Here is a 26,714-nt window from a genome sequence, read left to right as displayed (position 1 = left end):
GATTCGGAATTTTATGTAGATGTGCCTTTTGGGGGTCTCGGCCCTGTACATTGAATGGGAGAGGAGTTAGCCCCCTTTATGTAAGGCCCCCTCCAAAATTATTATTACTAATTACTCTGTAAATCTTGGCCCGATTTTGATAAAATTTGGTAGGATGATAGGGTTAGGGCTCCCCTACCTAACAATAAAGCGACGATCTGCTCTTACACTTGTTAAGGGGAAGTATAGCAATCGTTTCAAATTATCGACACGTGAACCGATTTTCATGAATGAAGTGTCATTCGAATCGAAATTTTGTACAGATTTGTACTTTAAAAGTCTCGACGCTATGCCTCATAAGGAGGGGAGTTCGCCCCACCCAAATAAGGCCCTTTCTGAAACTATTATTACCAATATTTCTACAAAGCTTAGTCCGATTTTGATAAAATTTAGCACGAAGAAGTGATTAAAGCTCCTCTATGTGGCTGTGAAGTGCCATCATGCTCTTACACCTACTAAGAGGAAGTACTGCAATCGTTAAAATTATCAATGAGTGAACCGATTTACATCAATGAATTGTCGTTCGATTCAAAATCTTTGCCTTTTAGGGAGAAGTACTGTAATCGCAGTTTATTTTTCTTGCTCCTCTTAAAAGGAAGTACTGAAATCGCAGTTTAATTTTGCTATTTACGTACAAATACCTTCCTATTTTATTCAAAACGCTTTCTCAAAAAAATGGTTATTGAGGATGGTTTGGGGACCGTAACTATAATCATTCTTTAAAAAGATCTCTCCAGTGGTAGTTACGGTTCCGATTTAACACCTTATCAGGTTATAATGATAGAATACCTTATTCCAAATTTTAAAAAATCTGTAAAGCAGACGTAACTTTGCAAATAGACAAAAAGGAAAATCTATCCAAAAGGTACAAAAATCTCCTTAACAAAAACTTACAGTTTTAAAAGTTAAGTATAAGGGTTGATTAAACGCCAAAAGGTACACAAATCAGCAGTTCCCAACATTTCATTAATACTTCATTGATATAATTTAAGTAATTTTACTGCATTAACTTTTCCTTCACATTTTTTAGAATTTATTAGATGTCACAGACCCTTATGCTGGCCAGTTCATTCATAATATTTTTTTATTATAATTATGATAAAATGAGTGATGAATTATTCTGAGTAGTCACATATACATGCATGTTAAAGTAGAAAAAAACAAAGTTAGAGTCGGCCACTTTTTAAATTTCAATCACGGAGGATTCAAAACAATATTTCAGTCTTAAATTCGTCTTACCGAAATATTCGTGAGCACAAATAACATACATTTAATAACAAGTAGATTATTCAACAATATTTACTCATTTCTCAATTGTAATTTAATTTAGTCCCCCTAATTTTACTTATGGTAAAATACTGGAATAATTAGCTGTCCTAAAAATATGCATATCTTTATTTTCTTTATTTTATATTACATATATATAACATTGTGGGAAGAACACCTAGATTGAGAATGTAATTGAAGAAAACTATATTATTTGCGATAAAGCCAGATTATTTATTACTTATTATTACAAACGTTTGACTACAACATAAAATAACAATTACTTTAATCGAAGAATGAACTTAAACCAATGATTTTTATTTAAAAATAAAAATAAATGCATAAAATTATTGATGTAAAAAAAGTTTATGAATTTTTTAGCCTCTTATTTTTTTTATATTTTTTATAACGTTTTCTTTTTCACCTGTGATTAATAGTTTGATTATTATAGATAAATAGATATTACAGTCAATCTAAGTTAAATGGTGTGCTACTTGAGTAAATATTTTGTAGACGAAAATGGCCAGCATAAGGGTCTGTGACATCTAATAAATTCTAAAAAATGTGAAGGAAAAGTTAATGCAGTAAAATTACTTAAATTATATCAATGAAGTATTAATGAAATGTTGGGAACTGCTGATTTGTGTACCTTTTGGCGTTTAATCAACCCTTATACTTAACTTTTAAAACTGTAAGTTTTTGTTAAGGATTAACTATTATAGTTTGACCGAGAATTCACTTAGAACTAAAACGAAAGTATAAATGTTTTAGTTACTTTGTACGAGGAGCCTAATAATAAAAAAAACAGTAATTTGTCATTGAAATGACTTTATTGTTTTTCAAAATATTCTCCTTTATGATCTATACACTTCTACATGCGTTCGAACCACTGGTCAAAGCATTTTTTCCATCTCAAAAACATGGTTTTTGAATGCATCAACGGCTTCTTCTGCCGACGAAAATCGTTGTCCACGTAATTTATTCTTGACGTTCGGAAACATAAAGAAGTCATTTGGTGCCAAATCAGGACTGTACGGCGGATGACCCCATTAATTCGATTTTTTGAGTGCTCAAATAGTCGGTTGTTAGACGAGATGTGTGTGACAGCTGGCATTGTCTGGATGAAGAATGATCCGACGGCGCTTGTTTGTTTTCCTTATTTCATCGAAGACTTCCGGCAAACAAATGGTTGTGTACCATTCAGAATTGACCGTTCTACGTTTCTCTAAAGGCACTGTTGCCACATGTCTAGTTTTTCCGAAAAAAACAGGCGACCGTTTGTTTCGAAGTGCTTCGAGCGCGAACATCTTTTGTTGGATTTGGTTCATCTTGAAACACCCATACAGTCGACTGCTGTTTAATTTCCGGCTCATACGCATATATCCATGATTCGTCACCTGTTACAATCTTATACACGTCTTTTGAAGCACCGCCATTGTATTTCATAAGCATTTATTTGCACCAATCGACACGAGCATCTTTTTTTGAGATTTTGTCAGATTATGTGGGATCCAACGAGAACAAACCTTTTTTCCCGGCTAAATGATCATGCAATATTTTATATATGCTGGTGGAACTAATGCCTACGGTTGCCTCAATCTCACAGTATGTCACATGACGATCTTGCATTATTAGTTTTTGCACAGCATCAATGTTTTCTGACATAACAACTGATTTTGGACGACCTTCACCTACTTTTTGGTCGTTAAGCGAACGACGACCACGATTGAATTCGTTATACCAGCGTTTCACAGTGGCAAAAGATGGGGCTTTATCGTCAAAAGTGAAAGTAAGTTGATCGCTGCACTCCTGTCCTGATAATCCACGTCGAAAGTCGTAATAAATCAATGCAGGAAAATTTTCACGAGTTAATTCCATTTTTTCGCTGAGACACAATTTTCAAGTGACTGTAAACAACACAAATCGCGCCCAAATAACAAAACGTTCTGAAGAAGGTTATGGTCAAAAATGTCGAAACTTTCAAGTGGAAACGTCAGATAGCTCCTGACAACACTCAGTGTTGCCAAGGCTCAAAATATAAGTAGTGCCCCTCGTATTAGTGGTACTTATTATTAGAGTTAATTTTTTGAAGTAATTGTCATTCAAAAATAAAAAATAAAAATAATTTCAGTTACAATTTTTTTTTTTTTGAAAAAGATTAACTCAAACGTCTCCTCAAAAGGTTAGGAGTGAACTAAGAGTTTTAGTTGCAACAAAATAATAGAACAATGATATAGATATAGATGGCTTAAAAGTTCAAAGAACATCGAAGAAACCATAAATGAATTTGTTAATGAAAGAAACGCGCTTCTTTCTCATCATTATGGGCTGTGGCAAGCAGAAGTGTAGCATCTCGAATCCATCTACAGCAAGAGTAATCTCTTGAGATTCTATCAAAGAAGTTCAGCGAACAGCTTCTAAAGTTTATCATGCTCATTACTTGAACTCGAATCGGCAAGATGATCAAGTTGTTGTTAGTTTTCGAAAATTAGAATAGTGTGGATCCTGTCTTCTAATGAACTTTAACAGATATTTCTACTTTTAGTAGAAGGGAGGTTTCTGTCAGGGAGGTTCATATTCTCTTTCTTTCATCTATTGTTGGCTGTGTTGTTACCCTCGTGAACATTCTTGGACCAATTTTACTTCATCACATACTTGCCGACATTACCACGCATTCACTTACCATAACTTTCATTTATGCAGATGACATGGACATTCTTTCTCCGCCTAATGACTCATAACTTACAACTTCACTCTCTCTTTTGAGTAATAGTTTTAATGGAAAATTGTAAATTAATATTCAAAAGTGCCAAAATATGTCGTTCACTCTTACACAAACCTTCAGCCATCTTGTATCGTTTAAGTCTACTGCACTTTCTTTTACTTTGAAAGTCAATTATATAATCCAACTCAGCGGGCCTAACCATTCTAATATTTGTTGTCTTCAATCTTTACAGTCTTAAAATTATTGATGAATAACGTTCCTCACCAGATGTCCCCAATAGAAGCTTTCAAAACAACATAAAGAATGATGTGTATTTGCGAACCATCAAAAAGTAATCCTTAATGAATTCGTTCCCCATAACTCTAGACATTCATGGGCAGAGTTATCCCAGTTTTTCATAATTACGCAAGTTTGGTTCTGTCAAAACAATGTAGAGTTGCGCTTGTCATGAAAAGAAATAAAGGGTTTAATAACATTAATTTCCTTATGACTTAGATTTCAATTATTTCTTTACCAAATTGTAGAGAAATGTTAGCTCTGTAAGAGATATTAATTGCAATGTTCTAGTTATAATATGTAACGATAAGTACTAGAAGGTTAAATTTTGGAGGTTTTACAAATCCTTCAAATTTCAAACCTCTATATCTCTCTTTGTATTGTTCCGATTTTAATGAATTCTTTACCGAATTGTAGAGAAAACTCTTCTCTATAACTGATATTAATAGCAATGTTCTAGTTTTAATATGTTATGAGAAATAGAAGGTTAAATTTTGGAGGCTTTCAAATCGTCCAAATTCCAAAATATCCATCAAACTCTCCATCAGTTCGTCAAACTTTTCTATGATAAACATGCCTATCATTCACAAATTTCGAATAAGAAATTTCTAATAATAGATTATGCTGGAAAGTAGCCTTTCTCTCGCATAATTTGACCTCAATCTTTACCACAGTACACGCCTTAAATCTTGTTCTTTAATTTTAGATCCTTCACAAAATATCAAGGGTCACATTGTAAAGGTATTTCTTCTTTTTTGTTTTCTCTGATACATAGCAAGTGGATGTTCCGTGGTCGTGTGACTAGTTATTTAGTTATAGAAGGTTAAATTTTCGAGGTTTTGCAAATCGTTAGTTTAATTGCAAATGAATTACTCTCTATTCACCTTATAAGAGGAAATTTTGCTTTCTCTCTGATTTTCTATTTTAATTTTCACCTAAAATACACTTTTATCGCTTTCTGAGAATGAGAAAATGCTTTTGTCGTCCTCTGAGAGTGAAAAAATGCTTTTGTCGTCCTCTGAGAGTGAAAAAAAAGCTTTTGCCGTCCTCTGAGAGTGAAAAAAATGCTTTTGTCGTCTTCTGAGAGTAAAAAAAGAAGCTTTTGTCGTCCTCTGAGAGTGAAAAAATGCTTTTTTCGTCTTCTGAAAGTAAAAAAAAAGGCTTTTGTCGTCCTCTGAGAGTGAAAAGAAAGCTTTTGTCGCCCTCTGAGAATGAAAAAGTGCTTTTGGCGTCCTCTGAGAATGAAAAAGTGCTTTTGTCGTCCTCTGAGAGCGAAAAAATTGCTTTTGTCGTCCTCTGAGAGTGAAAAATCGCTTTTGTCGTCCTCTGAGAGTGAGAAAAAAAACGTTTTTAATTGATCCCGTAAAAGAGATATGCCGCCTCATTGCCATCTTCTGGAGATAATCCTGGCTACTTACCAGACTAGACAGACTTTGGCTAACAATGCTCATCAGGATGCAAATACAAGACTACCACTTCCTTTTACTTGTTAGGCTATTGCATGATTTAATTACCGCAAAGGGGGGAGAAAAAATAAATAGAACAAGGAAGTCGTCAGAGTGTTTACATAATTTTCTTTTATGATCTGCTCTCATATCCTAAAAAAGACTACATTCTAAAATATTTCTTTTTAGTGCTGAATTAGAGATTTTCAAAACACGTACACCCGTTGAAAACTTAATTCAAAACAAATAATTTGTAAAAGTAAGTATTTTAAAAAAGAAACAAACTAACCAACAAATAAGAACAAAAACAAAAACAAAATACAGTGAAATCAAACGCTTCACTAAGAGAATGAAGCGTAGACGTAATTAAGTAAAACACATACGAACATAATATGTTCGTGTAGATGAAGAAGGAGAAAGCGTATTGGTTGAGTTCAAGGTAGATTAGATACGCAAACAGAATACAATTATGTATATGTGTTGGTACAAAAACCATCTTAGAAAGTAAGCATACTTGAGTGTGCTAATTTTAGCCCTTCCTTATTAATTTAATTTATTTACTTTTATGCTATAAAAGTAAATAAATACTTATATATGAAGGCTAACAAAATTGATTATCAATGCTAAAAATCAATAAAATTTCTATTAAATGATTTTATTCGTTGAGTACATTAAATGAAGACCTTGTCGTGAATAAGGTTTTTACACAGACAATTTTTAAGGACAGCTCACCAAGAATTGGTAAATTTAGTAAGAGAAAGTGTGTCATATATCGTTAAGATTTCATTCTTGAAAATGAAACTTGTTGAAATACATAAATAAACTTTAGGCGTTTTAATCGCCTACGGGAATGGTACCCAAAACTTTTTTGAATGTACAGCCGGCCTCCAGTCAGTGTTCACTCGTTGTAAACGGAGAAGAACCGCCCATGAAGAAGAAAAAAAAAATTCTAGATTTGAATCAGGAATCATTAAAATGCAATAATGAATAGTACATCCAAATATACCAAAGTAGGTGTTCGCGGACATTAAATTGCCATAAAAATCATTAAATAAAAATCCAAGGCCAAGACAGTGGGAATCGAACCTACTAAACCAACATTACTTCTTCTTAAATGCTTTGCGGGTCTAGTCTCTTAACCGTTCGGCTACCGTGGCGCGTCTAGTATACAATGTTCAATATGGTAGTCGTCCTTATTGTTACCGTTTTTACCGAAATGAGCAAATAGAATATAATTAGTTTGTGATTAAAAAAAAAAAAAAAATCATGTTTACCTAAATTTTACAAAATATTCTAGAAATAAAATATAAAATTACTAAAACAAAATTAAAATGAGTGCATAGTATGAATAAAAAAAAGATGTTTAAAAATTTTAAAAGAACATACTCACTTTAGAAAGTGGCAACAAAATTCTAAATTAAATACACACAAAAGTGTTACAAATTTGGAATTAATTACCATTACTTAGGTGGCTTTACAGAAAAGTACAGACTAGTGAAAGTTTTTAAGAAGAATTTATTTAAATGCTTCTATACACAAATGAATAAATAAACATTGATGATTACAGTTACTCTGTTATGGCCGTTATTAATGATTTAATCAATAGATCTGAATCATAATATACTCCATTCATCCAACAATATGCCAACGTAATCAGAAATACATCCTTCGCCTAGACTACACATATACAAATCTAATACACCGGAAATCAATTAAATTATACGTTAAATAATAAATTTATTGTTTCCTGTTAAAAGGAAAGTTATACATTAAACTGATGATTAGTTTAATAGCAAATGAATTACTCCCTATTCGCCTTATAAGAGGAAATCATGCTTTCTTGCTGATTTTCTATTTTAATTGACACCTAAATTACACTTTAATCGCCTTCAGAGAATGAGAAAATGCTTTTGTCGTCCTCTGAGAGTGAAAAAGTGCTTTTGTCGGCCTCTGAGAGTGAAAAAGTGCTTTTGTCGGCCTCTGAGAGTGAAAAAGAAGCTTTTGTCGTCCTCTGAGAGTGAAAAAGTGCTTTTGTCGCCCTCTGAGAGTGAAAAAGAAGCTTTTGTCGTCCTCTGAGAGTGAAAAAGTGCTTTTGTTGTCTTCTGAGAGGGCTTTTGTCGCCTTCTGAGATCGAAAAATTACTTTGGTCACCCTCTGAGAGTAAAAAAAGTGCTTTTGACGTCCCCTGAGAATGAAAAAGTGTTTTTGTGATCCTCTGAGAGTTAAAAAAAAAATGCTTTTGTTGTCCTCTGAGAGTGAAAAAGTGCTTTTGTCGTCCTCTGAGAGTGAAAAAATGCTTTTGTCGACCTCTGAGAGTAAAAAAGTGCTCTTGTCGTCCTCTGAGAGTGAAAAAAAATTGCTTTTGTCGTCCTCTGAGAGTGAAAAAAAAGTTTTTAATTGATCCCGTAAAAGTGATATGCCGCCTCATCGCCATCTTCTGGAGATAATCCTGACTACTTACCAGCCTAGACAGACTTTGGCTAACAATGCTCATCAGGATGCAAATACAAGACTGCCACTTCCTTTTACTTGTTAGGCTATTGCATGATTTAATTACCACAAAGGGGAGAGAAAAAATAAATAGAACAAGGAAGTCGTCAGAGTGTTTACATAATTTTCTTTTATGAGCTGCTCTCATATCCTAACAAAAACTACATTCTAAAATATTTCTCTCATTTTTTTTAGAGATTATCTTATGGAACTTAGAGTACCTTAAAACCTGTAATATCCAAATCTAAAAATTCCAATTTTTGGTACGAGCGCAGTACACCATCTTACTTAGAACTAACTAAAAGTAATAATAGAAGTAATCTAATATAGATATTATAAGGTACGATTCATTCTATTCATTTAGAACAAAGAAAAAGATTTCATTTAAGGAAAAGCATGAAAAGAATAGAGTGAGCGACTGGAAATTTAAGAACCTGTGTAAGATGGATATTGTGAGTCAAAGCGGGGAAAATACAGAGGAAGAAGAGAGCACAATGTCCAAATAACGTTGTTAAGACATTACCAAAAAATAATAAAAAACAAGGTAGTTTGTTTTAAAGATGTTTTCATTCAATTAAGAACTCATTAAAGAGAAGATAAAGAAGATCCATTTCTGGTCAATGTAATTAATTAATAGCGGCAGAATAAGAAAGGGAAAATTTTTTTTTAAGATAATTTTTAAAAATAATTAAATCTCTGTTTTACTACATCCTTTAAAATGGACCCTTGTAACAGTATATGTGAGGAAGAAAAACTTAACATGAGAGAGGAGCTTAATTTACAAAGCAGAAAACGAAAGAAAGTTTAAAAATTTCGTCATTTCGACTAAATGGTCTTCGACAATAAAGTTTTTAGGCAAAAACGAGCAACCGAAAGTGCCAATTTTCATTAACTTAACCCGAAAATGGGGCTTCACATTGCTTACGTACTATAAACTTTTATTCTGAAAAAAATCTGTAGAGTATTTCTGGTGGAGAACAGTTATGGAAATATTATTTTAAAAATAATGTATGGTTCCTTTGGGTAAGCAAGGGACAATGAAAGTGATAGTAAGTACGGTCTGTGAATTTCTCGTACTCTTAAGTTGATCCTTGTACAACAATGATCAAATACTATATTTTTCTATAAAGGTACTTTAAAAAATATATAACGTTATTTTGAAGCATATTAATTGTAGACGCCACGATAGCCGAGTGGGTTAGAAGCGATACCTGCAAAGCTGTGAGATGTGTATTGTTGTTTTAGTGGATTCAATTCCCCCAGTCAAGACTTTGGATTTTATTTAATGTTTAAAATGAGAACTTTATAGTAAAGAATGTTTGGTAGTAGCTTCCGCCCATTATAGCTAATTTGGTAGTTAGTTGTAAAGCTCGCCTGATAAAATATATACTACTTTACTTTCAATTGCATTAATTGCATTTTGATGAGTAAAAAATAAAAGTAAAGTAATTGCCTATTTTTGCAGGTGGGCTTTACGTCCAACTACAAAGTTCTCATATTAAACATTAAATAAAATCCAAAAGCTAAACCGGGAATCGAACCCAGTACCACAATATATATTATTAGCTTTGCAGATCTCGCCTCTAACCGCTCGGCTACCGTGGCGCCTAAGTAAATAATAATAATAATTTACAGAGTGGAGAATATCTCAATAGTTAGCTAATTTGGAAAAGAAGCGGCAGATTTATTGGCCTGGGAAGGCTCTGCGGGACGCTTCGTTGGCCCGGAGCCCTGTTTTGGGGGTTTCGAAGTGTGTGAAGACTGCGGCCATTAAGTTATAGGTGTAGAGTGGGACTCAAGAGTGGTGGCTTGCCACCATCGGGCAGAGACAGGCAAAGGAGTTCATTAAAGGCTATTCGCCGAGGCTGACTGCAGAATTAATCCGTCAAGGCCGACTGGGGCTATAAGGATAATTGTAGGACTATTAACTGGGCCACTGCAGGTTCAGGAAACACATGCATCGCATGGGCCTGGCAGATCATAGCCTTTGCAGATTCTGTCAGGAAGAGGTGGAAACGGGACTGCACGTGTTGGTGTCAGTGCAAGGGGCTCGTGTGGCTAAGGATGTTACTTCTCGGGGAGGAAAAACCAAGGTCCTGTGAGCTTTACCCAAGAGCCGCTCTCCTGCATCAAGAGTCTGATTATAAGGACAGGTCTGGAGGGTGAGCTTTAGAGTGAGGGGAGCCACAATAGATCCAAAGGCATCGCAGTGGCGAAGGCCTTGAGGCCGCCCTAGTTTAATCTAATCTAATCTAGCTAATTGGAATCCCAGGCTGAGATCCCGGGTTCGCATCCAGCTGCTGCCCCATTGATTTTTCTCTTCCTAGGAGATTTCTCTCATTGTAACGAGAGAACTCTTCTGCCCGGTAGCCTGCAGTACTCTAAAAATAGCTCCGGGCGCCTATGATCTCTGATATTGACGCGCCTTACATAAAAAATAATAATATAATAATAATAACAACTGACATATAACCTCGAAAAATATGTTTAATTCCCACACCAATTTGAAACCATTATGATAAGTATAGAAATGATTAAATTAATAGTTAAACAAAAAATCAGTAAAGTTCAACAATTTTTTAATGAACATGAAGCAGGTGGCTATACAGCAAGTTTTAAAAACACTCTTCTATATGGTATTTTAAATTTAAAAATATAATTATTGTTAGAGAAAGAATGAAAATCAACAATACCTACTTCAACAATACCCAAAAGTATTCAGAACTCAGAACTCAAAAGTCATGGGTTTTGAAAACCAGCTGCTGCCTCTGGATTTTCTTTTTTTTTCCTACCAAGAGGCTCTACAGGCCTTCTTCGGTGATGGACAGGGTTAACTGTAAACAGAGAGTACCCAGTCCAGAGGCCGGCAGTGCTTTGCATAAGGCTCCAAGCGACAATGATCTCAAATGTTGAACGCGCCTTAAAAATTGAAATAAATTAACCAAAAACGAACATAATTTTCTTTTGTTTGCAGATAATCTGTTCACACCAAGACAGACAAAAATTCAGACTAAATGATAAAAACATTCTTTTTAGGAGTAGTTAAATTTGTATTTCCACGTTAAAAAGCATTTGCGAAGGACAGAGAAAGTAATTAATAAAATTGCGTTTTTTCACTGATGAATTTTAAGTATTAAAATTATGACTAAAGTTTAAGGATTTTTTTCATAATTCAGTCGCTAAAGAACAATGTTTTCTAATTACTTTTACAGCAGCAACAGAAAATAAAGATAAAACAATAAACTATGAGTTGAACAAAGAAAACGCATATCAGCCATTAAGCATTTTAAAAGTAATCATGCACAACTTTCTCCATTTTATAAAGTTATATCATGCACAAAATTGTTATTTCTTCATTACTTTTAAGTTTTAACATTCATATCAAACAACAATAATTTTAAAAAAGCAAAAAAAAAAACAATGCTTTATTATAAAGTTTTAAAACTGTCATCATACTGAATAGTAACTAATGACGTAACATTCGTGTTTTATCAGTCACTTGTAATCATATCATGTAATATTCCTTCGTAAGCTGCAAAACAATACTCCATTTGCCACATACTGCCATTATTTGTCCTGTTTGCAAACGTTCTGCTTGTTGAATAATTTAGATATTAATATTCATTGCGACTTTATTGGATCTATTTATTCTAATCTTAGATTAATAATCTTTAAAGAAGTCTTATTTAATAATTAATTTGTTTTATAGCTTAACGACTTGAATTATAATTATGACTTAAAAATATTGGTTCAATTTTCTATTCTTGTCTTTAAAAAAAAAAATATATAAACATTGATTTAATGAGCAAAAAATTGTTAAAACTTTTCGTGGTGTTACAGATAATACCAACAATAGTAAAAATATTATTTCAGACTTAATGGCTATTTAGACAGATCGCAGTTAGTCTTTTAAACTATTAAAAAAAACCACTTATATGACTCTGAGTACCTTATAAAAAGGAATCTGTTAAATATCTATTTTTTTAGTGCATTAATAATAATAATAACAATAATAATACGAGGCGCCAAAAAAAACAACAATAATAATAATAAGAATAATAATAATACGATGCGCCAAAAAAAAAACAACAATAATAATAATAACAATAATAATACGATGCGCCAAAAAAAACAACAATAATAATAATAACAATAATAATACGATGCGCCAAAAAAAAAAAAAAACAAAAAAAACAACAATAATAATAATAACAATAATAATACGATGCGCCAAAAAAAAAAACAACAATAATAATAATAACAATAATAATACGATGCGCCAAAAAAAAAAAACAAAAAAAACAACAATAATAATTATAAGTATGGAGCATTAGCGATTCGATGGATTGTTTTTGATTGAAAAGATTTGGATTCTGTAGATATAGGAAGCATTGGCTGCCTCGTAAAGTTCCACTCGGCATGTCCAGACAGGTTTGTGTATCATGGTGTAGATAAGTCGTTTGTTGAGAAGTCTACAGAGAAAATATTTTAATGATATTTAAAAAAAAAGAAATAAAAATAATTCAACCAAAACTTTATTAAACTTAAAAGTGAAAACTATTCCACTACAGCATTGCAGGTAAGTAAAACTACGATAGTATAAATACTTGGGTTACATAACATTAAAAGAAAAAAACAGAATCTATTTCACAAACATGTCCAGACATGTTGATAATATTGTTTATGAGAAAGTAGGTGAAACAAACTATTACACCTAACTAGGCACACAAATGAAAGTGATGAAACTACCAGCATAGTATTTACGTATATACGTACAATAATAAAATAATTCACTTTTAAATTGTCTTATTTTAGTCTTTTAGAATTATAAGTTTTTTTTTGTATAATAATATATTTGTAATTATGTTTATGGTGTTAATAACTTACATTAATTTTCTCTTACTTAAATCATTTTAATTTTCAATGTTTATATTGTATTTTTTGGTACACGCCAAAAAGTAGGTATTTGATATAGATCGATTTCTGGTTCGATTTATCGTTTTTAAAAGGTATTTTTTATTTATAATATCAAATTATAAAGTTTATTTTTATTTATTAGGGAATTTAAATTAATATTTGAAAGTTAAAATTTCTTCACTAAATTTATTAATATAATGGACGATATTATTAAATGATTGTGAAACAAAAATAAATAAATAAATAATGAAAGGAAATAAAAGAAACCCAGCAAGGAGTTGAAGGCAATTAACACACACAGCCAGTGTTACCTTAAGTACCGTCTGTCAACCTTGAAATAATAACGTAGAGATGTTAGAACAGAAATCAGAATTCTTTTTTCTTATCACTAGCATCCTTACAAAAACAATCTTTATTTAATTTTATAAAATCCCGTTAAAAATTGCAATAGATGGTACGAAAAAATGTTGGGGAAAAAAATGAACTAACTTCCTATTGTTTAATACTATTTGGGAGGCATTAGTCTGTAAAGTACTATGAGAGAGAGAAAAAAAAGAAGAAAAATCTATTATAACGGACATGATCACAATGGCACTGTTTTTTTTTTGTTTTTTTTTTATAGAAGTCTCATTTTTGTGTTATTTCTTTGGCCACCTCCATTACATAACAAGAGAAGCACTGCAAACTCAAGGCAGCATACGCAGAATTAATTTTTTTGTTTTATTTATTTTGGTTTTTTTCTCTGTTTACTATATCTTTTGTTGGTTTACACGTCCTCCTTTCAACAATTGTTCCGTTTTTTTTCTGGTAAAAATGAAGGTTTACCCACAAAAATTCTCGCCAAGGAGTAATCTAGTTCAAGCTTCTATGCAAAATAAGTTTGTTTGTAATTTAAAACTACTGTCCTTAACTTTACTAAATTCCAAATTCATATATTTAATAAATTCGTTACTTTTATTTATATTTTCTCTTAGTAGTAATCACCTATTTTTACAGGCGGAGCTTAACGTCCAACTACCAATTAGTGGTCGAGGACAGGGGGTTGGAAGCTCAAACTTTACTATAAACAATTTTTTTTCTAACAAATAAAAAGTAGTCTACTAACACGGGATTCGATCCGGTGATCTCTCACACACAAAGCCAAGCTCTTGACCACTAGACCAACGTCGACTGGTATTCATTTGTACTTCTATTGAAGTAAAAACTTCATTAATTCTTAATTATATTTTCTCTTAGTTGTAGGCCACTTTTTTGTAAATTAGTCCCAGCTCCATATTTCACAAATTGAGTGGTATATCTTACCTTATCACTTGTTTAAAGAAAAAATTAGACTCCGATTTTATTCTTCGAAGGTCTTGATGCTAGCTAGCTCAGTCATAAGTGTAAACTAATTTCTTCTTTGAAGACTGATAACTTGTGACGTATCCTTCACCTATTTCAAGAATTGTAGCCTGTACTCTGAAGGTTCATTTTTAAGAGAGAACTTAACAGAGATCATAATAAAGGCAAGGAGTAGTCAAATTTGAGATGAAAAATTGACACATTCAAATAAAATCCAAAAACCAAGCCCAGGAATCGAACCAAGCACCTCAAAATAGATCATAATTTTACAGGCCACTCTTTTAACCAGCTCGGCTACTATGGTACCTGTGAACAAGACAGTGTGGTCCACTAAGGTTACTGCGCGCGCATTACTAAGTTGATCACCTTAATGTTTGACAACAGATGTACAACTATTATGACTTTCAATAGTCGTTTATAGTGTCAAGGTCGCGAGAGATATCGGTGCCCCAGTTCATTTTGTTTTTGATTACTACCTGTAACATTCATTCAAATCCGAAACTTAAAAACGAATAGTCCCAAATTAAGTTAATTAATACCCCCCAAATTATACAGACTTTTTAGAGCCGTACTTAAAGCTCAATTTAGAAAAGAACTTTCACTTAAACAGAGTTTTTTTGGAATAATATTTTGAATTAAATATAATAGATCTAGAAATTTATAGCAAAGTTTACACAAAATGTTTGGAATTTTCTTAATAATCGTTAAAAACTAGCGAAATCATTGAATAAAATTGCACTTCAAGATCTAATGATATTCTATTTTACTCTAAAAAATTTACCATTTTGTTTAAATATTTAATTTCCATTAATACTGTAAATTAAATAAGACCAAAGATTCGAGAAAAATGCTATGTACATCGCAGTTTTTTGGATTTAGATTAAAAAAAAATAAGTGAGTTTAATATTAATTCTTATTTTCCATTTATTGCTACGTTGCGTTTTAATTACCTTCTCGAATGGTGTTAAAACGGGTATCCGCGTAAGGCCATTTAATACATTAATAATCAATACCATTTTTAATTAGGTAATAAAGTTAGATAAAAATGTATTCATAATTAGTAACATTTAATCAATACTATTCGCACATTTTATTTGTTAATAAATATAATAATAAAAGCAATTAACCAATCAACAATTCTAGTGAATGTAGTTTGATTGCTTTCACCGATGCAACAAAGAGAAAGTAATGATATTTTAACCTCATTTATACCGTGCCAGCCAGCATCTACGAGTAAGTAAAATATACTATACCTGTATATTATACACAGGAAAAATAATCAAATAGTTTGTTTAAATTCAGTTCGTTCATTACAAATTACCATTTATTTTATTGAAAAGTAACATTTGAGCATTTTAAAAGCTTATTATGTAAGCTTAAGGAAGGTTAATAATTACAATATTTCTTGTAAAGTTAACATCAAAGGTTTGGTGTGTCTTTTGGTGTGCCTATTTAGGTATTTAGAGTACCTAAAATACCTAAACTTAGATAAATACACGTACTTGCCTTAAGTACGAGGGTCGTTTGAAAAGTCCGTGCAAAGTCAGAGAGATAGCACTACTGGCGCGTATCGAGGTTATGTTTAGTTAGTAGCATCTCTTGGAAGAACACACACCAAGTTTCAGCCAGATCGGTCTATTTCTTTGTGTTTGGCATTCGTTTAAATCGAGAAAGTCGAGTGATTTTCAAAAAATGGACGAAAGAGAATTTCGTGTGTTGATTAAACACTACTTTATGAAAGGCAAAACGCCTCAGGAGACTAAAGAGAAGCTTGATAAACATTATGGTGACTCTGCACCTTCGATTAGAACAGTTTATAAGTGGTTTCAAAATTTTCGGAGTGGCCATATGGGCAAAAGTGACGCTGAACGTTCTGGACGCCCTGTTGAGGTTACTACTCCAGAAATCATTGATAAAATCCATGATATGGTGATGGATGACAGAAGAGTGAAGGTGCGTGAGATTGCTAGTGCTGTGGGCATCTCGAATGAACGGGTACATAATATTTTGCATCAACATTTGGACATGACAAAGCTATCGGCAAGATGGGTGCCGCGATTGCTCACGCTTGACCAAAAACGAAATCGTGTGAAGTGTTGCAAGGACGGTTTGCAGCTGTTCCAGAAGAATCCGCAGGACTTTAAGCGTCGTTTCGTCACTGTGGATGAAACATGGATACATCACTACACTCCTGAGACCAAAGAACAATCTAAACAATGGGTTACCAAGGGGGAATCTGCGCCAAAAAAGGCGAAGACCGTTCCTTCGGCCGGAAAGATTATGGCGACTGTCTTTTGGGATTCGCAAGGAATAATCCTCATCGACTATCTGGAAAAGGGTAAAACTATTACAGGTGCATATTATTCATCGTTATTAGACCGTTTGAAAACCGAGCTGCAAGAAAAACGCCCACGATTGGCCCACAAAAAAGTCCTTTTCCATCACGACAACGCTCCAGCTCACACCTTAGCAGTTGTGGTCGCAAAATTAATGGAAATAGGGTTCCAACTCGTTCCACATCCCCCCTATTCTCCAGACTTGGCTCCCTCGGACTACTATTTGTTCCCCAAAATGAAGAAATGGCTGGCGGGAAAAAGATTTTATTCAAACGAGGAGGTGATTGCAGAAACGAATGGCTATTTTTCAGACTTGGACTAATCCTATTATTCGGAAGGGATCAACAAACTAGAGCAGCGTTGGACGAAGTGTATAAGCCTAAAAGGAGACTATGTTAAAAAATAAAAAAGGTTTACCCCAAAAAATTAAGTAGTTTTTATTTTTGCACGGACTTTTCAAACGACCCTCGTACCTAAAAAGTTAGAAGACGCACTAAACTTTTATGTTAACATTGTAAAAAAATATTATAATTGTCAAGAAGCATAAGCCCTGAATATTAACTAGTTGCTTGGCAAAAAAAAACTAAAAATTATTACTAAAATTGGCATTATTCTATCTTACTTTTAAAGATGTACTTCGCTTAAGAGAAATTGACCAATTAGGATCACACTGGGAAAGCTAACCGAAATATAAATTATTCACAAAAAGACGTACACACAATTACTAAAAAAAACAGGAATACGGAAAACCTCAAATGTACTTCCAATGGAATCATAAATTAAAAAACTTTAAACAAACACAATTTATCCATGAACTGTAATTTAAAAGAAGTAATTATTTAATTATTACTTCTTTCTGAATGCCTACAAAGAAAATACTGCAAGGAATATCACGTAAACATTACAGAATGAGATCTTTAGATCTTTCTTCTGTTTGTTTATAATTTTTCTTATTTAATTTTCTATTCTCAATGGCTGTAACCTACTTATTTAACTAACTTATAAATGGAGACATCGATTAGAAGTTTAAATATCGATAAATAGTTAAAAACTCTTTTCGATAGTGTGAGATGAAATTATTTTTTCGTTACATTTATATTCCTCATTATTTTTTAAGGACACATTTGGCCAAATAAATAACAATACTAACGATCAAATATTAAATTTAGTTTGCAATATAAATCTGGTATAAACATATACAAACGTAAATTTTAGCAATGATTTCTCAGAATGAAATAGTATCGATATTATTTAATCTCATATTTACAGCAAAATAACTATTTATTTTTAAATATTGATGATTAAAGAGACGATCAATATAAATGAATCCATTTTGAACTTTTTTTTTTTTTGTATTGAGGTCAAAACGTTTAAAGAGATATTCTCGGTGAAAGGACCTGTACGATTTTAAAGAAACCTACAAAAAATCATATGGCCTCCGATCTAAATTAAAATCAATGAAAGGTTACTGACCTTTTTATTTTCTTCCTTACTTTTTAGTAAAATGTTCATTAAACAGTTCGAATAATAACCTCATAACTGTTATATGTAGATACAATCATTCATTAAATCGATATTTTATAATCAAATTTTGGGCCTATAAAAAATGTTTTATATCTGAATAAAACTGTAAATAGCTGAATGCTGAAAGTTGGTGACTTATTGATACTACTAACCCATTTAAGGTTTCAGCCAGAATTTGTCAACGGGTGAATGGGTGAGACTTAACTGATGTGATTTCTTTTTAGAATTCTTTATTTTTCGATAATATGTACAATAAAGGTGTTTTAAGAGGTGTAATTTCAATGTAAATGTTTAATGTTTTGAGGCTTAGAGGTTTCAAAATGGACTATTTCGGTTTTCAAAAAGATTTCAATTTTGAATTTGATAAGATTGTAATGCTTTTTTCTTTTTTTTTTCTTAGTTTAGTCAGATAAGTAGAAAAAGCTATTCGCCATCTAATCATGCAATCAAAACTAGATCTTTAAGTGCCCATAAAAATGCATCGAATAAAATTTGTCGCTAGTGCCAACATCCTTTTAGAAATACATTTTGAGTTCTATTGAAAAACTCAATTCTTAAATATCTGACATCATCGCATTACTTCTCCTTTAGAGCGGAGGAAGATCAAATGGAATTAGAGAAATACAAGAAAAAGGTACAAAGTTAATCTTCTTAAGTTAAGATCAGCAGAGTAGACTTGAGAAAAGATCTTCCCAAGGGATCCTAAAACTGTACAAGAATTGACCGAGTTTTCTGAAAGTCTTTAAAAGTAGAACAGGAAAAAAAAGTGTTTTACAAATATAGGTGCAAATTATGCAATAAGGAAACATTGTGTCCATACTTCGAAACTCATCAAAACGAAAACACGATTTCTTTTTTGTTGTAAAAACTGGTGAAGGGATTCCTCAGTCATACTTCTAAATTGGCAAATTTTGCCTCAAGCACTACACACTGGAAATTCATATTTGTGGATTTCTAAATTACGAAATCATTTTTACATTTTCTTATTTATTGCAAAAGATGTGTTATTGTCTTCGTGCTAATTTTTAATATAGCTTCCAACTGGAACTCTTGATTTTTTAGGTTCTGAGAACGCGAAAAAGCGTTTCTTTTTATTATTATAATTATTTTTGGAATGAGTGATTCTGTGCTTCTAAATTATTTTCGAGTTCAGGAAATCTCAAATGTAAATAAAATAAAATAAAAAGTGATATGAATAGTCACCATTTTCTAACTCGCAAATTCTTCAAAAACTCGAATTAGTTTACCATACTTAATTTTTATTACCATTATAGGTACTGCTGTTTTTACAGTAAAGTTTTTACTTCATATTTTCGTCTAATTTGAATTTTTTATTTGCCTGGATATTTTTATTTTACTTTTTTGGTATTTAAGACGCGTAAATATCTGAGCTTTTTTTCTGTTGCACTGTCATTCAGGCAACACTGTTCCCATCACAGCGACAAGTGAGCTGTAAGAAGCTGCTAGTAAGAAAAAAAAAAAAAAAATTAAGGGCTCAGCAGCTGGATTCGAACCTGTGTTCTCTGCGTTGGAATCCCGATTCGCTAACCACTCAGCTAATCCTATTCCTTTTACTGAATGTTAATTTTAATTAATATTGTGGAAATAATTTATTAAAAAATGGCTCTTTCAAATTGGTTTCCTAACAGCTCCCTCATCAAATAATTAAACCAAGTTTTTGAGAAGTACTCAGAAAATTATTTTTAATTAATTCTTTTCTATACCGATTTTGTTCAAATTTGAAATCCTTATATTATATTACGCTATCTTGAATGCTAAAAAAATGCTATAAATTAGCATATCATGCTGCACTGATTATGAGAATGGATTTATAAATAGGAGTGTCATCATTTTCAGAACTGCAAATAATAAAATTTAAATTTGAATCTCAGATTATCGTACTTAATAATTTAATAGTTTTTTTTTTTTTTAAAGTAAGTACAGTTCAGACAGCTCTACTATTTCCTTCATTTTTGATTCATTTCTTCTTCCTTTTTTAAGTTCCCAAATTTTTTTTGTAAGTGTAATAGTGAAACAATTGAAAAATCCAGTTTGTACTTTGTTTTAATTTTACATGAAATAGTTTAAACTGTAAACTTACTTAGTTCAAGATTTTCTCAATAAAATTGAAAACATTGTTGAAGATTTTGAATGTAGCGTCTCCAGAAATCCCTTTTTTAATATTCAATTTCCACTTGATCACATGTTTCATACACAAATTAATTTCGAAAAGCCTATTTTAAGACTATTAACTGGACAATGCGGTTAGTAGATTTGGCTAGAATTCTCTTTTATGGCTTCATCGATATCTTAAGTAACAAGTTAGGGTATATCCGGCGTTATTTATTTATTTATTTACTTGTACTCCACATAACATTCACTAGGATTAGATTTAACGCTAGAAATAGGTTATTTTATGTTTATTTTTTAATCGATTTTGACAAATCGATTTAGTTCCCCCAATACTTCCCTTTTTTTACCATTATTAGTCATTAAATAGCGTAAATCTCTATAGAAAAAATGTGGATTTTTTTTTTTACACAAATAAGTCAGCCATATTGGTTTATTTGCTGGATTTGTAGCGCAAATGGAATTCCAGGAGCTTCCGCCCCCCCCCCCCACAATTAAAAAAAAAAAAACGAAATTAGCTAATTAATAAGTTTTGTTTTCAAAGAACAAAAAAAAGACTTTTTTAAATGTATTCCAATCTTTTCTTTGAACTTTTTCAAATAATTAAGAACAATAATTTTAAATAAAGTATACTTGATTTCCTGTTTATAATTTCTGAAGGAAGTTTTTTCTGTTTTTTTTTTATATATAATTCTCACTTAAAGAATTTTTTCAACGGGGGAAAAAAATTAAGAGGTAATTAACCTGTTGATTTTAAGCACTTTTAAGCCCTCTTTCGGTATTATTTATTAATTTCTTGGTTAAATTGTTTTATTCAATTAATTTTCAATTTGTAAAGAACAAAAAAAAATTATGATACTTACCTAGTTGGAGCACAATTGCCGTAATGAGTAGCAAAGGTCCGCGCATAATACTGAGGGCATACAATCAGAAAGTATTTTATATGTAAATAAACTAAATTTAAATTGAGAAAACACAATTTAAAATCACTATTATCGTGTTGAAAGAAATGCTTTTTTTTCACAATTTAATGTCTAAAACATGAAAACTTCGTCGTTTTACTTTATTTTTCCCTTTAGCTTGTAAAATTAATTATTTGTGTTGTTTAGTGGCTTTAGTGTGAAGATATTGGTGAACTTGTGTGGGGAGGTTTTGGTGAATATGTTGCCGATAGGACGGCCGAATCGTGACTGTCGGAGCCCCGCTGTCTGGCCCGGGGACTACGCCCCCCTCTCTCTCACGCCAAAGCCACCCACCCGACAGTAGTCCGCGGACAACGCCCGCCATTTTCACTCTACTACTTGCCCACCCCGTGCGCGCGTGCGGCTGCTTTCACCACCCCCGGCTGGCCAACTACTACTACTCTTTCACTTTCTACTTGCCGCCTCCACAGTGGCGGCAGCGGCTACACACCAGAAAGAAAAAAAAAAGAAAGAAGACAAGGATGGCTATATAGTTTATTCCTTCCCTTTTTCACGAAGTGGCTACAGGCTGCTCCATTCTCTCTTTTCTCTTTGTTAGCCGTCTCTAGTGGCGATCCTCTCTCCCGCCACCTCCCTCCCCTTATACCAATCATTCCCTCTTTATTTCGGTTCCAGGCGGCTACCCTACTCAGAGAAATGTTAGGTATGTGTCTGGGAAGAGAATGAGACTCTGGTTTGGTTTCTCACTTTGGCCACTCTATCTGTCCTTTTCTAAGATATTCTCTTTTTTTTTTCTCCTTTCTCTATCGCCCTTCATCTGTACCCAGCTTCCGAACGAATTCTCACATTGAGAAAAAGTTGTTTTCTCTTTATACCTTCACTACACCACCACACACACACTGCCAAACAAACACACAAGCTAATTTTTCCTGTCTCCCTCCTTTTCTCACCCTATTCTTCACAATAATTCTCTTATCTTTTATTTTTTCTTTTTCTCCTAATTTCTCATCCTCTTTTCCTGAAATTCAAGAAATAGGAAATAAAGAAATCCTTTTTCTCTAGGATGCTATAAAATTTATTTTTTCATTTTTAACTTCATTAAAAGAAAATATTCTATCATTTCGCAAAGAAAGATGAAAAACCATGCCGTTACTACTCGTACGAACTTCTTTCAGTACTGCTTTCACAGTTCTAACAGTCATATTCTTTTCAGGGTCTAAACATTAGTGTAACATTTAACTCGAAGAACTTCAAATTAAGTAGTTAAGATTCGTTAGCCAGAAAATGTTAAAATAACATTTGTTTTTATTAATATTGTACAAGTGGTAAGCCATTACAATTAATAATAATGTCACTATAAAGGAAAACCTGAATACTCATCCCCTTAATCAATTCTCTTGGAATAATGTTCTTTAGATCTGAATAAGTTAATTAATTAGTAATCGCCTATTTTTTCCAGGCGTGGCTTAACGTCCAACTACCAATTAGGTGTCACGGGCGGGGCGGCTGAAGCTCATACTTTACTGTAAACAATTTTTTTCTATCAAATAAAAAGTTAGCCATACACGGGATTCGAACTGGCGACCTCTCACACACAAAGCCTACGCTCTTGACCACTAGACCACAGCACCCACCTCTAACAGAGACTGCAGAGATAATGTAGAGACATTTTTGCGGACTTCGGGGAAAACGGATATTTCTGGTAAATATTCAAAATTGAAAATCTGTATTATTAGATTACAGTTAATACTATCTCGGTAATGGCAAGGTTAATTGTACATTACTGTTGTGAAGATTAAATCTTCTTCAAAAAGTTATTTTTTGTTATTATTTATTCGATAAAATCATAAAAAAATTTTTAAATTCAACTCTTAATCTGCTATTAATGAGTATAGTCATTTCATCATTTCTTGTATTTTTTCTTACCTTCTCATTGTAAATTGATGACTTATTTCATTTAGTTTTGGATTTTTTTAGAATAAGGGTTGACTATCGAAAACTGCCCAAAAAAGCGGAGTTTTAAAGTTTAAAAATTAAAGTAAATTAAAGTTTTACAATTTTTGCCTTTTTACTTAACAAAAAATATTAGTTGAAATTCTCAAATTTTCGTTCACGATAGAAGGCATATCCTCGTTTATATAACTGTATTTTTTTTTTTATTTTTTAATAATCGCAGATCAAATAGAAATGTTAAAATAAGATCGATAGTTCTATAAAAGTAAATGCCCTGCCTGGTTGGTGTAGAATATAACCAATTACAGCCAGCAACAGCTTGTCAATACCTGTACAAATCTGTTAAACTGCGCTGATTAGCCAATAAAATTGAAATAAAAAGTTTAAAATTACAAATCTCACCGATTGCGGTGCTACCTCTTATAAGTGTTAAGAGATAAGTAACACATAAAGTTGAATGGTAAAGCAATTAAGGGTAATAAATTTTGATTCAGTGATTAAGTAATAAAAAATGAATATTTTAATGCACCAATGATAAAACAAACAGCTCAATAATATAGTAGTATTGGCAATGATACAGTAGTAACATTGTTCACCAGTTGCTGGGTACTATGCTACCCACTAAAACCCACCCAAACCCATAGCCATAGCAGCCGCCCACCCATATAACCCAGTCCATCTTACAATGTCCTATTGACGACATGCTAATATAGAGAAATGGGGTGGCCTACAGAAGCCAGGCACAACTGTCGTCGTCATCCTTCTATAGTATGGGGAAGCGATGAAGGGTATATTGCGTCATTTCTTCTCTCTCTCTCTCTCTTCCTGCTTACGCACACAACAGTCCACACGCACACACATACGCGCACACCGTTGCAAAGAGGGAGGCAAGTCTATCTGAGGATATAATTAAGGGGGTAGATTGTAATCAGAGTGGCTAAAGATGAACCTGTTGCCATATGCTTGTGTGTATATACACACTATGCTGTATCATGATGCTAATATTATACTACTGCTCCACTGTTGTTCATGCTTCATGATGATGATGATTGGTTTGGGTAATCATAATAATACTAAAGCTATGGGATTCCAGTTGTATCAGTTTCAATTTCCCGCTGGTAGTTTTGCTAGCTAACCCTAATGCATATGGGGTTATACCAGACCCTATTCCCTTGTGGGGCGATCTCAATATTTATCTTTTAATAAATAATAAATACTAATAAAGAAATTGCTGCCTTCAAGTTATCAAATCCATATTTATCTCTTGAATTAAAAAAAAAAGACAGTGTACATATCTGTCTCATCTCTCCATGTTAGAAGTAGAGAAAAATTGCATTTTAAAACAGATCTAAAGTATTTGAGTTTAGAAAGATAAAGAAAGGACAGTTTTTCTACCATTGATGCTGACACCAATCGCGAGTGAGGTTAGTAAACAACAAAATATAAAAGTGGAGATGTATCCCCAGCTCAACGGGTCAGACATCAAGTAACTCGTAGATAGGCCACGGCCAGTAAGTTCCGGAGTTAAGTAGGTAAAATTCTATTAAATGATCTCTGATCTTTCAAACAGTCTAGGTTTTGATGTGTATCTATTTTGATGTACCTTCTTCATTTTGCTTTAAAACTATCAAACTTTAATAATTGTAATATTCTATCCTTTGAGTAATTAATCACTAAGATGGCCCTTAGTGTCTCCCAATTTTGATTTCAGAAAATCATTAACTATCGCAAATTCATTGTTACAAACTCCATACTGTCTGTTGAAGGAAAAAATTTGCCTGTTCATTTGGTGTATCTAACTTCTTATTTTCATTGCTGCATAAACTATACACTGAATTGTCATTTCATTCTACTACACTCTTTGCTTCTTAAAACTTGCAGACTCTCAATAAATACTATTTAAACTAATTATACTAATTAAACTAGACAACCAAACGACAAAGTAAGTAGACCTAAGGCTACGCTACAAATCCCTTTACAACATAATAACTAAACCATCCTATTCATTCAAATGGTTCTATAACAAATTAATGATCTTTAAATTTAAAATTCGTATTACATTGTTTATTTCCTATTAATATTTACAGAAACGGGTGATGAGGCTTAAAATTCAATAAAAAGTACTAAACATGGTCCTTTAATGGAAAGACTGCTTCTCACCTCTCCCAAAAGTGTCTTTAAATGAATTTTCTAGGTAAAAATTGTATGTCAAAATTATGGATCTATTCTTGTACGCAACAAATAAACCACATTTAAGAACTCTTTCTGGAACATGCCTAAAAACAAAAAGTTTGTTTAATAAAATGTAATATTAGGGCAACAGCTGCCAAAGGTTAAGACTTAATACATTTATTTACAGTGACTGCCATTAACATTGGGACAGTACATACAGAAGTTAAAAATTGACGAAAATTAAAAGTGGCACCCATTTATTCAAATTTTTATAAATTCATTTCATTTTATAATTACTATTAATTAAATAAAAACTATTTAAATAAGTACATAAAAATGTTTTGGTAGATTCAAAAAAATATATATACCTAATAATAAGAGCAAATTCTACCTCTCATAAATATTGGGACACTATTATAATTTATAGTTTGTCCAAGGTTTTGCCAATATTTATACAATTTGTAAATACATACCTTAAGCATATATTCAATATGAAATTAATAATTAAATTAGTTTATATAAATCAAGCCAGGTGTAACATGTCGCGCAAAAATACAAATACAACGATTGAACAAAGAAATATTATAATTTCTTTGCACAAAGACAATAAAAAGTGTTAGAGAGACGGAAAAACTGATCGGACCTAAAACATCTACTGCGTGGAACATCATTCAGCGTTACCAAAAAGAAAAAAGAATTGTTTCAACCCCACAAAAAGGCCGTCCTCAACTGCTCTCTGAGAGAGAGCAGCGTTATATATTAAAAGAATTAAAAAAGATCACCGACTTAGTGCTCCAAAACTTCAGTGTGAAATTTTTGACATGTTTAGAGAGCAAAAAAAGAGCAGAAACAGTTCCGAGAGTGCTAAGAAAACTCGTCTATCATGGTAGAGTAGCCTGGAAGAATCCTTTTGTCAGTAAGATAAATCGTGTTAAGAGAGTGAAATTTGCCGAAAAATATTCCAATGTAAATAGTGACTTTTGGAATGATATACTCTAGCGATGAATCAAAATTTAATGTTTTTCAGTCAGATGGAAGGGTTATGGTCTGGAGGAAAGCGAATGCTGAACTCGAAAAGAAGAATTTACAGCCAACTTTAAAGGGTTTTAAAGCTGCACCTCCGAGTGGAGGTGGGTTAGTTCTGGTTTGGGGCTGGATGTCCGCATCAGGATTTGGA

At 32.5% G+C, this 26,714-nt stretch overlaps 1 protein-coding gene and 1 long non-coding RNA gene across 4 annotated transcripts in view; one reads left to right on the top strand and one right to left on the bottom strand.

The window, feature by feature from the left end:
• LOC141447079 (protein Skeletor, isoforms B/C) overlaps positions 1-21,688 on the bottom strand; it is a 186,912-nt gene extending 165,224 nt beyond the window's left edge. For 2 of the 3 annotated variants that reach the window (XM_074114269.1, XM_074114271.1), the window contains exon 1: positions 21,353-21,688. In XM_074114269.1, the coding sequence (XP_073970370.1) occupies positions 21,353-21,398 (46 nt within the window). In that variant the 5' untranslated portion in view covers positions 21,399-21,688. The remainder of the gene's footprint in view (positions 1-21,352) is intronic. The other variant, XM_074114272.1, reaches the window with a different exon arrangement.
• LOC141447090 (uncharacterized) overlaps positions 1-26,714 on the top strand; it is a 67,526-nt gene that overhangs the window by 24,221 nt on the left and 16,591 nt on the right. The gene's annotated exons all lie outside the window — the stretch shown is intronic.

The sequence above is a fragment of the Rhodnius prolixus genome, unplaced genomic scaffold (genome assembly GCF_049639745.1).
Source record: "Rhodnius prolixus isolate KJV_2025 unplaced genomic scaffold, Rpr scaffold_7, whole genome shotgun sequence".
Taxonomy (NCBI): domain Eukaryota; kingdom Metazoa; phylum Arthropoda; class Insecta; order Hemiptera; family Reduviidae; genus Rhodnius; species Rhodnius prolixus.
The sequence above is the reverse complement of the archived record's forward strand: the minus strand, read 5'-3'. Positions and strand labels throughout refer to the sequence as shown.